Source organism: Patella vulgata, chromosome 5, assembly GCF_932274485.2.
Source record: "Patella vulgata chromosome 5, xgPatVulg1.2, whole genome shotgun sequence".
Taxonomy (NCBI): Eukaryota; Metazoa; Mollusca; class Gastropoda; family Patellidae; genus Patella; species Patella vulgata.
This window is the reverse complement of record NC_065883.2, coordinates 20,757,972-20,773,771: the sequence shown is the minus strand read 5'-3', so window position 1 is coordinate 20,773,771 and position 15,800 is coordinate 20,757,972. Positions and strand designations below refer to the sequence as shown.

Sequence of the window (15,800 nt, the reverse complement as noted above, 5' to 3'; positions counted from 1 at the left end):
GACTGTAACATTCAAAGTCAGAGTCGTGCAAATCTTGGGTTGGACCCCCATGATGATCCCAAGCATCACCTGCATTCCATGCGGTAGCTATTGATGCGTTTGGGCGTCACATGTAACTGGAAATGTTTCTTCTGTTAGGTTCTATAGTGACTTTTTTCGTAGTCATTTGCATATTTTAGTATTATGCCCCCAAAATCAAATATCCCCTACTTTTTTTGAATAGTATATATACAATTTTTAAGTTAGTATGTTAAATGTAGTCTGTGAAGTCTTCACATGATCTTGTGCACGACAGACAGGCCAACATCAGTTGGGTGTATAAAAATCACTTTATCAAAATGGAATGGGTTTAAAAACATTTTCTAAAATACTGAATATAAATATGAAGTTTAGATTCATATTGAAACAGATGAATAGTCTAGCAATATATAATAGTTATGCGCTAAAGTTTATGTGCATTGAATTTGTTACTTACAGAGTTATGGCCCCTGAATCCCAAATCTTGTGATTCCTCTACAGAGAGAGAGAGAAATGGGGTTTAACATTCACTCGACACAAACTAGGTCATTTCCGGTCTAACATATGGTTTAATTTTATTTCAATAATTCGCTTGCGCTAGGGGTCTTTAGCAGTGGGAGGAAACCGGAGGACCCAGAGAAAACCCACGAGGTTGGACAGGCGACCCTACTCCTTGTCACGTACAACCGGGGATTCGAAACCACGCCAGTCGACTCAATGACAGACTATCCTCTACAGGCCACTATTTTGAATGGATCAATTTGAAATGAAATGAAATGGGGTCAACATCCTACTCTTGAATCGAATTCCAACTGTCAAGGGATCTTTTACGTGCACGCCAATGTGTACACGGGACCTCGGTTTTCATCCCATCTGAATGACTAGACAGTTGTCCTTTTCAGGCCCTCCGTCCTGCATCACTGACACGGTGGGAACCACGTCGGAAAATCCCGATGAATTTTTGTGGCCCATGCAGGGATTGAACACCCGACCTCAAGGCTAGCGAGCCAGTGTCTTACCCACTTAGCCACCGTGATCCCCCATCAATTTGAACCTCTGCATACTTAACCATTTTGCTCGAAGGATGATTCCCCCTGATTTTGGTCTACATGACCTAAATGAAATGAAATGAAATGGGGTTTAACGTCCTACTGTTCTGCTCATATACTGGGCTAATGAAGACGGGCATACGCCATACAGTGTGCTATGAGGGAAATTTTGCCAGGGCAGCAGCACTATCGCCTACTCTTATATCGAATTCCAACTGCCAGGAGATCTTTTACATGCATTCCAATATATACACGGGACCTCAGTTTTTCGTCTCATCTGAAGGACTAGACATCTGTCCTTGTCAGCCCCTCCATTCTGCACTACTGACAAGGGGAAACCATGTCGGAAAATCTGGATGAACTTTCTCGGCCAATGCAGGGATCGAACACTCAACCTCCAGCCAGCGTCTTAACCACCTAGCCACCGTGGCTCCTACATGACCTAACACGTTAGGTAGTTATGATCCCAGATTCCTAAATCTTCTGAATCACCTAAAGGTCACAATTTTTGAATGACCTGCTACCTGCTTGAAACTTGGTATATATTATGCCATTTAAATCAAAGCAGGAATGTGGACGTATCATGCAGTGTTAGTTAATTTTCTTTCTGTTTGCAGATCAAAAGAATATTGGCGCCAACCCCTCCAGGAATAAATAAATTAAGATATATTGATGTGATAGTGTTTAATATTAAAACATGAAACAAACGGACGGATATGTGTATACCATGAAGATATAAATAAATATATTAAATAAAATTATCAGAGTTATTCCTCTTTTGCTTCTGTGCTTTCATTTTTCTCCCATTCTGTTATGAGGTCTGATGTAACTTCTGTAAATAATCTATCCCAGTCCCATGGTTTATCATCCTAAGAGCAAACAAAGCAAAAATATTTCAATGCAACATAAAATAGAATCAAAATCAATACTATATTTAGCTTATTTTAAGCTTAAAAAGATAATTAATTTTCATTTTACTATTTGGGTGTTCTAAATTAACGAACCAATTAAAACCATCAATTTATGAACTGTTTTTGACGCATTTTTAGATTTCTAGAAACTATGAAGTTATCAATTCTATTTATACAGAAATGCAATGAAAACATGCCACTGTGATATGATTTTTGGCATGATTGTAGGCAGAATATTTACCCACACAATAGAAATTAACGACTCTCAGAGGCCATAACAAATTTACTTTCGAAATTTGATAGAGGTTTTTCTTATGTGACAATGAGTAAACCCATCAAGTTTAAATAATACTTTCGAGAAATCTACCTTGTATCGCTTTCACAAGATTTCATGAATTTGAAAGCAAACAGGTGATAACTCTCAAATATATCTTTAAAAAATTCTGAATTTCTATAAGGTACCACATTGGGACCCTATGAACATTATCACCAAGTTTTAATAAATTCCATAGATAATGTTTTACTGTATGTATCATGTTCAGAAGCTTACAATCCGAAAAAACTTTTGTATTTGAAGGTTCTTACTTCTGCCACAGCTTTAATGAGTTTTAAAAAATTCTCTTGAAAACACAATCACAAAATTCCATTAATATCCTAATCAACAAATTGAAATATTCTCGTCAATTAATTACGTATTTATAAGGAGAAGACGTTTATAAGTTGTTATAACTTTTGTATTGTACATTGAAATGTTGATGTAATGAAATAAGTTTAAACTATAAAAAAATTATACGAAAAATTTGCTTTGTATCATATTTATATCCCTGAATGTAAATCAGGAGATAATATTTTGACTTTCAACACGGTTCTTCATTATCCCCTAATGAATAATCTCTGTGAATTTGAAAACTAACAAGAACTGTAGTGTGTAGAGGAATCACAGGAAACATTTGACTGACGCACCAAAGATGTGTAGCAAAGTCGGACTGACAGAAAAAAAAAAGTATTACCTCAATAAGGTCTTCTTTGGGTGATAAAGATTTGGTTAAAAGTTTTAAATCAATTTCATTATCCTGTAAGTAAAAATCATTTAATAACAATTTCACTTTCTCAATTATTTTGATCAGCTTGTATGCCTAGAAAAACTAATCTGTGTCATCACCTGAGAAACTGAAGGGGGATTGATTGGCTGAATGGTTAACGCATGCGCGTTAGATCACCAGGTCTGTCATTGAATCAAGTGGCATGGTTTTGATTCCCTGCTTGAGTGTGACCAGGAGCAGGGTCGCCTGTCCAACCTCATGGGTTTTCTCCAGGTACTTCAGTTTCCTCCCACAGCTAAAGACCCCTGAACGCAAGCGAACTATTGAAATAAAATTGAACCATCTGTTAGTCCCGAAATGACCTAGTATTTGTCGAATGGACATTAAACCCTATTTCTCTCTCTTTCTCTCTTTAGACTAAGAAATTATCACTGTATTTCTGGGATGACTAACAAATTATCATTGTATTCCTGGGATGACTAACAAGCATTTTCTAAAGGGGAATTATTTACATTATGATCAAAAACATGATGGGCATAATCCAGCCCACATACAACCAATTAGAATCCTGCAATAAATTCTGATGGCAGAGGATAATTTTGTCAAAAGCTTGTCATTGCTTTCCATTTTAAAAATTTCAAATTGTCTACATGGTTTTGTCTTACATATAAACATTATATTATCCATGCTAATAAGACAATTTGCCAGAGACATCGCTGCTTGAGAAATTAGGATTTGTAATGGAATGTATGATGAGTAAAACTAAACTTACTAAAGTAAGGAAAGCTGCCTGTCGTAATAAATCATCATCAAGTTCACGGAATGTTGCCACACGATTTACAGCTACACTGAAATATCAAAACATCAGCAATGATTTAGATAATTAATAACATTCATCCAAATCAATACATATAGGGCATAGGGAGCCATGGGGGCTGAGTGAGTCACAAAACTGGAAAAAGTTCCTTGGGATTTTCCATTCTCATGACAGATCCCCTTACATTTTGAAATGACAGTAAGAGTAGGCCACAGAGGCTCTGTCAAGTCTAAATGTCCTAATAACACAGTGCATAGCGTATGCCTGTCTTCATTAGCTTTAATTTGTTGGTGCAGAAAGTAAGATGTTAGACCCCATTTCATTTCATTTTATTTATCTAAAATATTGTGACGTTAAGCAGAGCGATTTATCTGAAAGTTTGGAATTCATAGTGAAATTTCAAAATGTTGATCTAGTAAATCTGTGCAATGGATCAGGTTTTAAAAAGCATTCAAATCTTTAATGGGAGCCAGTAACTTTATGTAAACAACTCTGAACAAGATAAAATAACAGGAACTAACTTTGGTGCCGAAGCTACAGCTGATGTCATATCTTCATCTTGTTGGTCTTCTAACTCCGGTATTATTGGTATATCTGATGAGTATAATGACATACAATACATGTATTATTCGTACATAAAATAACCTCTTAAAAGTTCTAATGAATCACATATTAAATAGAAATGCGGACTAATAAGTATAATGACATACAATTTATAACAATTTGAGAGGTTTTATAATATATGTATTATTCGTATATAAAATGGCTTCTAAAAAGTTCTAATATATCACATATTAAACAGAAATGTGGACTAAACATTATCTGCAAGTTCATATATATTACTGTCTGCTGGGTGAGGTAAAATCACATTGAATATTACTAACCGTTATCAGATTCATCATTATCAATTGCAGGACTTCTAGGTCGTAATCTCTCACTGAAATATTACAAAATGGATCTAAATTACTAATGATTTTCATGATATTAGCTATTTAAGTAATAGTATGTTCCTTACATTCTGGTAAAACAGACCAACTCTACAAATAAATAATATGTGTTTCAATAATCATAGATCAGCTGATGTCATTGGGTTTTTTGGAGGGTTTTATTGTCCTGTTGCAAAAGCTTTGTCCTTTCAAAAAGTCAGAATATTACTTACTGAATTTGTTCTCAATGAATTACAAACCTTGAAATAAACCCCTTAAACTTAGCCATAAAGGTTTGTTGCACTTATTAATAAAACTTCAATGTTCCTTCAAGTTCACTGATTATATTGTTCTGATATTACCAGCAATTTTCAAAATTATTGTGAAGAGTCTTAAACTAAAAATTGAGTGCATAAGATAGCATCTCTGTGAAGTCTCTGACCCTTTGGAAGAGATTCTGTGAGAGAGAGAATTTATGCTGTGAAATAACAATACATCATAACACTGCAGATGGATATACAGGAGACGAAACAAAATAGACATACGGAAAACAAAAAATTAATTGTGCTTCAGATATTTCAGAAAATGTTCTATGGATGTAAAGAAATATAACTACATTAATAATGCTCTAAAAGTTGCTTACTAAATATTACCAAACATAATTTTCAAAACACACCTTATTAATGATCTAAGGTAACTTTCTATGGATACCAGAGACAAAACCATTTTCATCATGGATGCTTTTACAAATTATGTTTGTGAGAAACTTGTAAAGAATTAATGAATGCTTTTGAAAAAAAAAAGTTATTCCATTTTGGAAAAGTAATATGGATAAATAATGTAGTATTAACACACTTGACTAATTAAATACAACACACTTTCTATCTAGCAGAATGCTTTTAAAAAAATCTAACTACTTATTAAAGATATATTTCCTTAAGAACGAAGATCCTTAATGCATAACCGTGACTAGAAATTATATACAAACCATCTATTCAAAAGTCTAATTTTTGCCTGAGATTTTCTGTGAAGTTCATTTTACATCTTTCTATTGTATGGGTGATCACAATTGTGTAGATTATAATGGCAGCTGGCATAACAATGCTGTATGCATAAGTGCACACATTAATTTAATGATTATATGTCACTCCCATGTCACAGAACAGAAACAATTATTTCTGTTATGCACACTATTTTAAAGTATATTACACATTTCTAAACTGACTTTCTCATGTAAACAGTCAGCTATTTTTATATTAAACGTTGTCAATCAGTTATTTTATAATCCAATTTTTCTACATCTGTATTTATACATGTATTCATATAACTAAATCTCCCATCCCTAATCCCTAAACATGGATGTACTTGATACATATATATATATTTCAAACTTAATATAAGTAAACCTCTTGGATTTTGGTAATAATTAAAATGTCAATGTTGAAATATTACTGATTAAGCCAAAAATGAAACTTAAATCAGTAAACAAATTGACTTCCACTTAAACAGGCATTATGTAAGAGCTAAATCTGCCTATTACAGGTCTTTCTTTGGGCCTTAAATGTTAATTAGACATTTATTAACATGACAAGACCATAATCAACTCTTGATGCCAGCGGAAGGCACTAATTTTAAGTAATTAGAACAGTTCAGCCATTTAATGATTATTTAACATGACAAGACCATAATCAACTCTCGTTGCCATCTGATGGCACCAATTTTCAGTAGATTAGAATAGTTCGGCCATTTAATGATTTCATTCAAACATGGAGAGGCAAGACTAAGACTCAAATGACCAGTACAGTGGTCAATGCATACATCTTGTCAAAACTACAACCATTGATAACTTTGCTCAAAATAAAGTAATTTGAATGAAATTTACAATATATTCATTTTGCATTATATATAATCTACATGTATTTTTTGAAATATTAAAGCGAGAATGGCCAACTCTTTATCTAAATCTTACATAATGCCCCTTTAATATTTCGAAACAAATTAATAGTATAAATCATGTCCCATTACTAATCCAAACACGTCAGATCACCCCTTGGAGGTTAACATTCTATTTCAACCTAAATCAAAGAGGTTTAGTTCCGTAAAGTTTTCCAATTGATCAAATCTTACACTACACTACAACAAACATAAATCTCAACATGCCAAATAAAAATAATAAAAGTAAGGTATAAATGTCACACTGAAAGGGCTAAGAATTAAAGATGGGTTCCCAGAAAAGTATTTATCGGGTGGTTATTTCCAATAAAAGTATGGCAATTTTGGTATATATGGAAAGTAGAGATATCCAATCTTACTAGAAAAATACTGGATTCCACAAAAAACACTCATGGAGCGTATACAGGACAAAAATGTAAGGGTTCCCCTAATAAACAGCCCGACGATTATGACCTTCTGCACGCACGATGTCAAAGGTCACAAGCGAACATTGAGCGCTTGATGTACAAGTTGATAAACTTTATGAAGAGTTAGACGTACAATACTTTCTGAGATAAAAATGACGGAAAAAGACGCGGGTAGTGGATAATCCGAGAATTTAATTAGGATTCGATATTTGTAATAAATAGTAAGCGATTAAAGACAACATCGTCTTATGTATGCAATGATTTCTCCTCTGACTCCCAAGATGTGACGAAAACATGACCTGGTTTGATCGAATTTTAATAGCAGGGCATTCCTTCGCAATTACAATGTTTGAGAAGGATTTGAAGCATAATTATGACAAATTAAACCATTAAATCACCCAGTTTGTACGCGGGAACCCATCTTTAATGACAAAATGAAAGATATTTTAAAAAATCGAAATAAAACAAGCTATTAATATGATATAGAGTAGCAAAATGATAGATTTCTAAACTCAGTGATAATATATTTTTAACTCACTCTTCATAGACCTCAAGCCCTTCTCCTAGTTGACGTGTTCTGTAGAATGGGGATTAAAGGTATATATATATATATACATTTAGATATTATATGTCAAGGTTTGACATACAGTCATGCTTTTAGTGTACTGGTATTATGGTATTAATATTTACAATTACATTACTCCATTCAGCAACACTGTAGAATAGTTAGTATTATTAAATGGAGGGTCATCGATTCATGCATATATAATAAAAACACAAATCAAATCTTCATGCAACTGAAAAAGCTCCCCATAATATGTTTACGGTTTTTATCATATTTAATTCAACTTGATGTTAAATCCAGTCAACAATCGTTTTATAAGTTACATTACAAGAAATAAATATAATTTTTTTTTACCGTGGACGTCTGGGTGTTTCCTCTCCCCAACCTGATACAGCTTTAGCTGGTCTACCAGGAGGACCAGAAGTTTCTAACTAGAAAAAGAAAATATCTAAGGTATATTCGAACAAACTTTTACAGAACACAACTTCACAAGAGTCACTAATAGTAAGTGCAGGGGGACTGCAAAACACATAATTTACACAAAAACCAAATATATGGACAAGAAAAATTATGCAGAAATCACAAACAAACAAACAATTCAAATAAAGTGAATGGATCCAGGGGCTAGCCGTAAGCGTCCACTGCACTATATAGACCCGGGCCTGTAGTGACACAGGCTTCACTCAAATTTCAAAACAATCAGGAAAAAACCCCAGAGAAACCTCTGTGTAACGCCAGCATGGGCCATGATCTGCTATATGTTACAAGAAATATGAGTATAAGCATATTGAAGTAAAATTTAACTATACAAGTAACCACATTGGTGAAATGTATTAAAAAAACCCAGGTAGTCTAAAACTAAATGCTCTAAGTGATATTGTGTGTGTAAAATAGTTTTATCTAACGTCTGCTTTCACCAAGGTGACATCGCAGACAATCAGTGATATTGGCTGCCAAGCGATTATATACCTGGGGATCACGTGGCTAAGGCGCTGACTCGCTAGCCTGGAGGTCGGGTGTTCGATCCCTGCATTGGCCGAGAAAGTTCATCCAGATTTTCCGGCGTAGTTCCCCCTTGTCAGTGATGCAGGATGGAGGGCCTAACAAGGACAGCTGTCTAGTCCTGTGAATGAGGCGAAAAACCGAGGTCCTGTGATACATTGGAATGCACATAAAAGATCCCTTGGCAGTTGGAATTCGATATAAGAGTAGGCGATAGTGCCGCTGCCCGGGCAAAATTTCCCTCATAGCACACTGTATGACGTATGCCCGTCTTCATTAGCCCAGCATAGGAGCAGAACAGTAGGACGTTAAACCCCATTTCATTTCATTTGATTATATACCTGTTCTGTTTGGCTATCTGATCCGTTTTAAATTTGACATAAATATTGCACTGTTCAAATGCAGTAAGCAGCAATTTTCTTGTTGAGTTAGAAATGCTGCAGGGAACATTGATTGGGCAGTCTACAATTATGACATTAAAAGGTGTGATTGGAATATATATTTATTTGAGTTGAGCCAAATTATAGTTGTAAAGAGGCATCAGCAATCTGTGTTAGATGGTAAAAATTTAATTTTGGATTTGTCTTGATTTAGCTAGGTCTAGAGAACTGTATCAGAAATAGTGCTGGATATTGCCACTGCAGTCACAATACAATATGTATTGCGATTCTGGTGCTACAATACGATTTGTATCACAATTCATAACCAGGTCAATATTTACCAAAAAACAACAGGATAAATGAATAATTGATATTTTTAGTCCTGCCAATGTTGAAAAACTGTTTTATAACATGATATTGATGTAGATCAAAATAAGGACCAAAACAATTTAAGAGTGTGTGTGTACTTATTGATAATGTGTGACATGGATAATTAAGAGTGACAGGTTACGTACTGAAGCGACAAAATTTAAAAAAAAAAATGACGATACATCGATTCAGCATCTCTCGATTCAATATGTAAATCACGAGAAGGTGAATCATGATACATCGATATATCGCCAGCACTAATCACAAATATTCAAATTGGATTGTATGTAATCAGAACCCATTTCTCAAACAATTTAAGATTAATTGTCTATTGGGCACAAGTAGCAGTAGAATGAGTTTTAACTTATTACGTTATCACTTGAAATTGGAGGCATCTGCTCTTCTTGTGTCTCATCTTCATCGACTTGGGTTGGTTCTTTTCTGTTTCTGGCCCGTCGACCCTGCTTTGCATTCTGTTGAAAAGTGAAAAGAAATTAATACTGTTGTGGAGTAATTAAAGATACATTATGGGAGATAAGATAAAGAGATGGCAGTTCTCGCTATAATAGTTAAAAACTAGATAGTGTAAAGGTAATTTGCTGAAAATTTCAGTCAAATTGATCCACTATGAGACGAGAAAGAAGCGGGTGAAATTTTTGCATAGTCTCGGTCATCATTACTAAAATCATTAATATAAAGAGCATAGTCACGATTATCCACTTTTTCTGATTTAATTATCAACGGCCGTTAGCGGCATATAGGAATCTAATCCAGCCAACATCGAAGGCTAGCCTTGACATCGAGAGTTTATTATGGTCTGGATAAGTTAATTAATGTCTAATTGATAATTTAGATAACATTTCAGGCCTAAAGAAAGACTTGTAATAAGCAGATTTTGCTCTTGCATAATGCATGTTTAAGCAGGCCCAGATTTAAGCAGGGACTGTAGGGGGCCTATATTAAAAAAATAAACATACCCCATTAAATCTTGTATATATGAACCCTATATATTTGACATAATACCACACTCCCATTAACTACTGTGTGAAAATATAATCCTAATTGAAGGTGATAATTGGCCAACTTAACAAATAACATTCCTAACCTTAAACACCCAGTCATTCATTCATTCATAAAAGTTGAAGGCAATGTACACGAAGAGACTGTTCTGAAAATAACTAATAGTAATACAGAGCCAAGCTCTAAAGCTTCCCGCGAGGCGTGGGGCTTGTAAAAAGCTCTTTTCCAGTAACACAAGAGCGTAACTAAAACTATCACCCACAGTGTTGATTAAAACAATTCAAACTGGAACCAGATACACTGGGCAAAGCTGGTAATGCGCATGTCAACTTACCAAATCTCTCTTCGCGTCTCGTGTAAATATTTCTGTGACGTGTGTTATCAATGACATCATATATTCTTGACGCAAATAAAAATAATTCTCACACTTTTTTGTTCTTTTTTTTTTAAACAAAATTAATCATACAATTTAGATCTAAATTAAAATCAATTCAGAAACAGAAAATTATTTAAAATCATTTGTTTTGTGTCACTTGAGTTGAGAAACTTAATTTTAATTATGAAGGTTTTATATAACAACTATCACACCAGCTTCACTCTACTCAGCCAATACCTGCTACATATTAAATTTATTGTTACATCACAAGTTCTTCAGTATCCACTTTTTGCTTGTTCGTTTGAAACCATTCAGCAAAAAAGTTGCTTGTGCGTTTTCAAATGAAATCATATATTTAATTACAGAATTACTTGATTATCCATCCAGATTAACTGTAACTAGTGTAAGATAATTTAATTCATAGTTACCCTCGCTTTTGTTTGCCCTAAATCAAATGTTTCCTCTTCCATTTTCTTGCTGCGTAAATGACCACTTGCTTTTTCTGTCTCACGAAAACAGAATTCAATTTTCTTTCACCTTTTCAGTGATTTGTTTGTTTACAGTCTTCTTGCAGAGGAATGTCCCATGGGGATCATTCATTTTTGGATTTTTACGCAATGAATATATCTCTATCAGACCTCTTATTTCATGTGAAATATTTAAATAATGTAATTGAAAATAGATTGTCTATATAAATGGTTTAACGTATTGGTTACATTACTGTTAAAGATGTATTAAAGATAAAATATAATTCTAATAATGTATATATTCCCTAATTTCTCCCATAATCTTTACAAATGAAGTTAATAAAGATGACGGTTTTGTAGATATTTAAAACTGCCATATGTGGGAAACGGAACGAAATACTCTAAATATTACTTTTGGAATGTTATGTAAAATTTATTTAGAGATGCACTAATACATTTTATTTGCACCAACATAATTTCAAATTAATCAAATTTTACATAAGATTTAGAGTTTTCATTTCCCGTTGCGTTTTGCTAAAAACAGTGACGTAAAATTTGGTCACTTATTATGGAACTTGTTTTGAGGTGTTTATTCAGATAACAGTAACTGGAAAGTTTGGAACTGTGTTTGTTAAACTTATTGTTTGTTATTTAATAGACAATTATGGCATTAAAAGTGACATTACCCTTTTTAAAAACTCACTTACATGTACATCACTTGACGCGTATTCTATCACAATCTGTGCAATTGACCCCCAAAAGACTTTTATTTAGTTCTAGTTCTACTACCCAAACTGGTTTCACTTGTAGTCGAATAGTATTCGGTTATCAGATCGGTTATTGTTCAAGGTACCAAAACGGTTACAGGAAAATATTATCATACTACACCACAAAGCCTACGCGGCCATATGAAATAAACTCTAACGTACCGAAAAACGTGCTGATTTATTCAAATGAAAATAAAACTTTTTTAAAATTTGTACCATACTTTGGGATAGGACAGTTTGTGTTTTGGGGATATTTGGCATTATTCGTTTATCAAAATTTCAAAGAAGACAAGTCACCGTCCAAAATTGAAATACCTGCTGATTCATGGATAAGTGTCATCAATGCATTTCAAATGCATTATAAAAATGCGCTCAGTTTGTTATTTTTTTCTCTAGGTAAAATCAATTTAATTTTCCAAATTTGATTGAATTATGTATGACTTATGATAAAAGGGAGTGGTTATTACTGGTTATATAAGGGTAGCAAATATCTAGAGCAATGCAAATATTTGCATGTATTTTTCTAGGATATTTGCAGTCCAGATGCATATGCTGCCTGAAGCGAAAGATAGAAGGGGTTATGTCAACATAGTGTAAATGGGACTTTTTGATAATTCTATAAAGTTATTCCTAAAAATCCTCTATTTTCTTTTCAAGCTCTGGGTCTCCACTCACCTCCTAGGTAATCTGGCCCGTTCCACTGCCAATGCTATAGCTGTATTGACAACATACGTACATTGAACATTTAACTTACCTCTGGTAAGGCCACCCACAAGGTGTATTGCATAATGTTAAAAAATTGGTGGAAATATTCTTATATCATTGTCATTGACTAATACACAACAAAACTCAAATGTTATTCTCAAATTACCTTCATATTAAAGTTACAATTTCATATTTTCTAAGAAAGTCAAAACATAATTATTTCTATGTTTTTTGCTCAATAGGTTGTCAACTCACTATTATACGATCATAGGTTATCTTTCTCACACTTAAAAATCTTCACACCGGAAATAATAACACAGTTACCTCCCAATTACCTGCCTTGTTTTCTTATTCCCCACCATGGAATAGTTATCTTCAACTTTTGGATTTGAAGTTGAAAATGATATTTTTGCCTATTTCTCAACTGGCAATAGGGAATTATAGGATTAATAGGATTATTCTTTAACAAGGTAGGACTGTCTATAGCTACCATCTATTTTAGGGCTTTATTTTAATACATTTTAAAAATATAACTTAAAAATATGAAATTGTAACTTTAAAATGCTTTTCTTTTATTTTCAGGTTATATAATCTTTAATGTGAGTGTTCTGTATCCAACACGAACTATACGTCAGCTTTGGTTAATGAAAGGAGGGAAGAGGGTCGGTATATCAACATATGGATTTTCAAAAAAGTACAAGAGTTTTATTATCCCAGTTGAACATATTAACTGTATACGTGCCCGGAACGAGTCAGGAGTCCAGATTCCTATGAAGATTAAAGGAAAATGGTTCTACTTTCTTTTGGATAAGAATGGAGTTTTCCATAATTCAAAATTATTTGATTATTCTGTTGGTTTAAAAAGACAATTTAAAACATAAAAAAACTTCCTCTAGTACAAGATCAACATAATTTGAACGAGACATTATTCTTGATTTAGATGTATAAGTAAGAGCATTGCTGATTATAAGTTTTCAACAACTTGTCTTATAGAAATTGTAAATAGAATAAACAATATTTTATCTCCTATTATTGATTTGAGTTCCCAACTGACACAGAAAATATAGTTTAATAATTAAGCCAGTCAAAATATAGTTTTGGGTCAACAAATAGTTTGATAGAGTAACAATTAAACTGTAGCCATGTGGCTGTAGGAATTTACCCCTGTAATGTTATTAATGTTATAAAAAGAGTCAATATTCCTATACAGACAGTCTTACCATTGGATTTAACATCAAATATTCCTACGGTAAAGACATTCTTCAACTTTAACCTACATATATCAACAAATCAAGGGGGTTGGATGGTCGAATGGTTAGCGTGTGCGTTTTCAATCATAAGGTCTGTCATTGAGTCAACTGGCGTTGTTTCGATTCCCCAGTTGTACGTGACAAGGAGTAGGGTCGTTTGTCCAACCTCGTGGGTTTTCTCTGTGTGCCCTGGTTTCCTCACACTGCTAAAGACCCCTATGTTAGTCCTGAAATTACCTAGTTTGTCTCAAGTGGACATTAAACCCCATTTCTCTCTCTATCCACAAATTTAATATCCCAATTGGTACAGAAAAGTAGGACATTAAACCCCATTTAACTTCTGATTGTGATCTTTTCTTGTCATGTTTTATGGACATTAATTGTTACTGATTAGACTCAATAAGACACAGATATATTTAGCTTGACAGAGAAAATTAAATTCAATATGTAACACAAAATGGTATGTTATGGGTGCAGACAGCCTCTCCTTGAATGCAACTGTCTCCAGAGAAAACTGGGAAAATAAAAATTTGTTACAAAATATTTCAATTGCCATTGCTTGGCAGCTCAATAATTTTTGTAAATACCATAACTTGTGCAATAAACTCTTCAGTATGTGTTATACAGTTCCATTTGATAATGTTTACTTTATATATGATATTATATGTATATACAACAAAATCATAACTAGCTGTGTGAATTCCTAAACTAAGAAATGCACAGATAACATCATATATCCGCTAAATTTCCTTTATTTTCCTAAACAACTGTATCAAACTTCTATTACCAAGTATTCTTTAAAGCCCTTATCTGCTAAGAACATTCGAAGAACTAATAGATCGAACTACTGATTAGTTTCGTGCACGCCATGTCATTACCCGAAAATTTCTGTCATTTCACTGAACAAACTTCTTATATTCTTAAAAGCTCTTATTTGCTAAGAAGAAATGATGAAGTACTGTTTAAGGTTTGCAATCATAAGATAGACAGCCACCAATGACAAATGGGGTTGTTGTCAACCAATAATCCATCTGATTGCTGCCAGGTTGCTGCTTTTCCATTGTAGTTTCCTAACAGTAAATATGTTGAGATTTACAGTGCAACTATAGGAAGAATAATCAAGTTACACCATGCATTATTGAGTATAGTAGGATCCAATACCAATTAAGACCGAACATTTTGATTGATATTAATTGTTAGTCGATACCATCATATATGAAAAGGTCATTAAAAGGTGGTCACGAGATAGAAGTTGAAAAGTCGGAAGAAAATTCAAAGTGAAACCGGAAGTAAACGGAATCAAAATTCAAAAATCGGCTCCCAAATGATTGTTGTCATTTGGAGTAGGTTTAAAACAAAAACAAGTTTTCGAAAATCGGAATCAAAATGGCTGCTGAATATCGATTTGAAGATTTTTTTAAATCCAATATGGCGGCCAAACGGTTGAAAATGTTATCGACTATAACGGTCTCTGTAAATGAAAGATAATATCTGGGGTTTACACCACCACATGTCATTTTTGGTTTATCTTTAAAATGGAGAGAACTATTCATGTTCTGGAAAAATCGGAAAGCCTCGGTAATTTCCGGAAGCGGTAACAATTTTTTTGATTATGCCATTACGAAGGCGTCGATATGTTCCTTATTCCTAATTTCCTACCAAGTTTCAACTTGATACCTCAAATATTGACGGAGATACGCCATCTTGAATGTCGAAAAAATGATGAAAAAAACTGGCAAATCTTTTATACTTAAATTGAATCAATTCAAGCGAAA

At 33.6% G+C, this 15,800-nt stretch overlaps 1 protein-coding gene across 3 annotated transcripts; it reads right to left on the bottom strand.

Annotated features, from left to right (window-relative positions):
• Positions 1-1,736: 1,736 nt before the first annotated feature.
• LOC126820537 (intraflagellar transport protein 43 homolog A) lies at positions 1,737-11,478 on the bottom strand. 3 transcript variants are annotated; one of them, XM_056101025.1, is made up of 10 exons: positions 11,384-11,478; positions 11,265-11,316; positions 9,812-9,913; positions 8,044-8,120; positions 7,663-7,701; positions 4,723-4,775; positions 4,360-4,432; positions 3,794-3,869; positions 2,989-3,051; positions 1,737-1,936 (listed from the first exon to the last, which is right to left on the bottom strand). In XM_056101025.1, exons 1-10 carry the CDS (start codon positions 11,434-11,436, stop codon positions 1,835-1,837), a joined length of 690 nt encoding a protein of 229 aa, XP_055957000.1. In that variant the 5' UTR covers positions 11,437-11,478; the 3' UTR covers positions 1,737-1,834. The 3 variants fall into 3 exon arrangements, with proteins under 3 accessions (XP_055957000.1, XP_055957001.1, XP_050404516.1); XM_056101026.1 differs by lacking the exon at positions 7,663-7,701; XM_050548559.2 differs by having other exon boundaries at positions 11,265-11,442.
• Positions 11,479-15,800: the final 4,322 nt, after the last annotated feature.

Bases quoted from the DNA above. Each gene is read 5' to 3' on its own strand.
- LOC126820537 (XM_056101025.1), bottom strand. From the start codon at position 11,436: ATGAATGATCCCCATGGGACATTCCTCTGCAAGAAGACTGTAAACAAA. The intron at 8,121-9,811 runs GTAATAAGTTAA...TTCTTTTTCTAG, and splicing joins CTCCAATTTCAAGTGATAAC to TTAGAAACTTCTGGTCCTCC. The intron at 3,052-3,793 runs GTAAGTTTAGTT...TTTTACTTACAG, and splicing joins AGGCAGCTTTCCTTACTTTA to GATAATGAAATTGATTTAAA.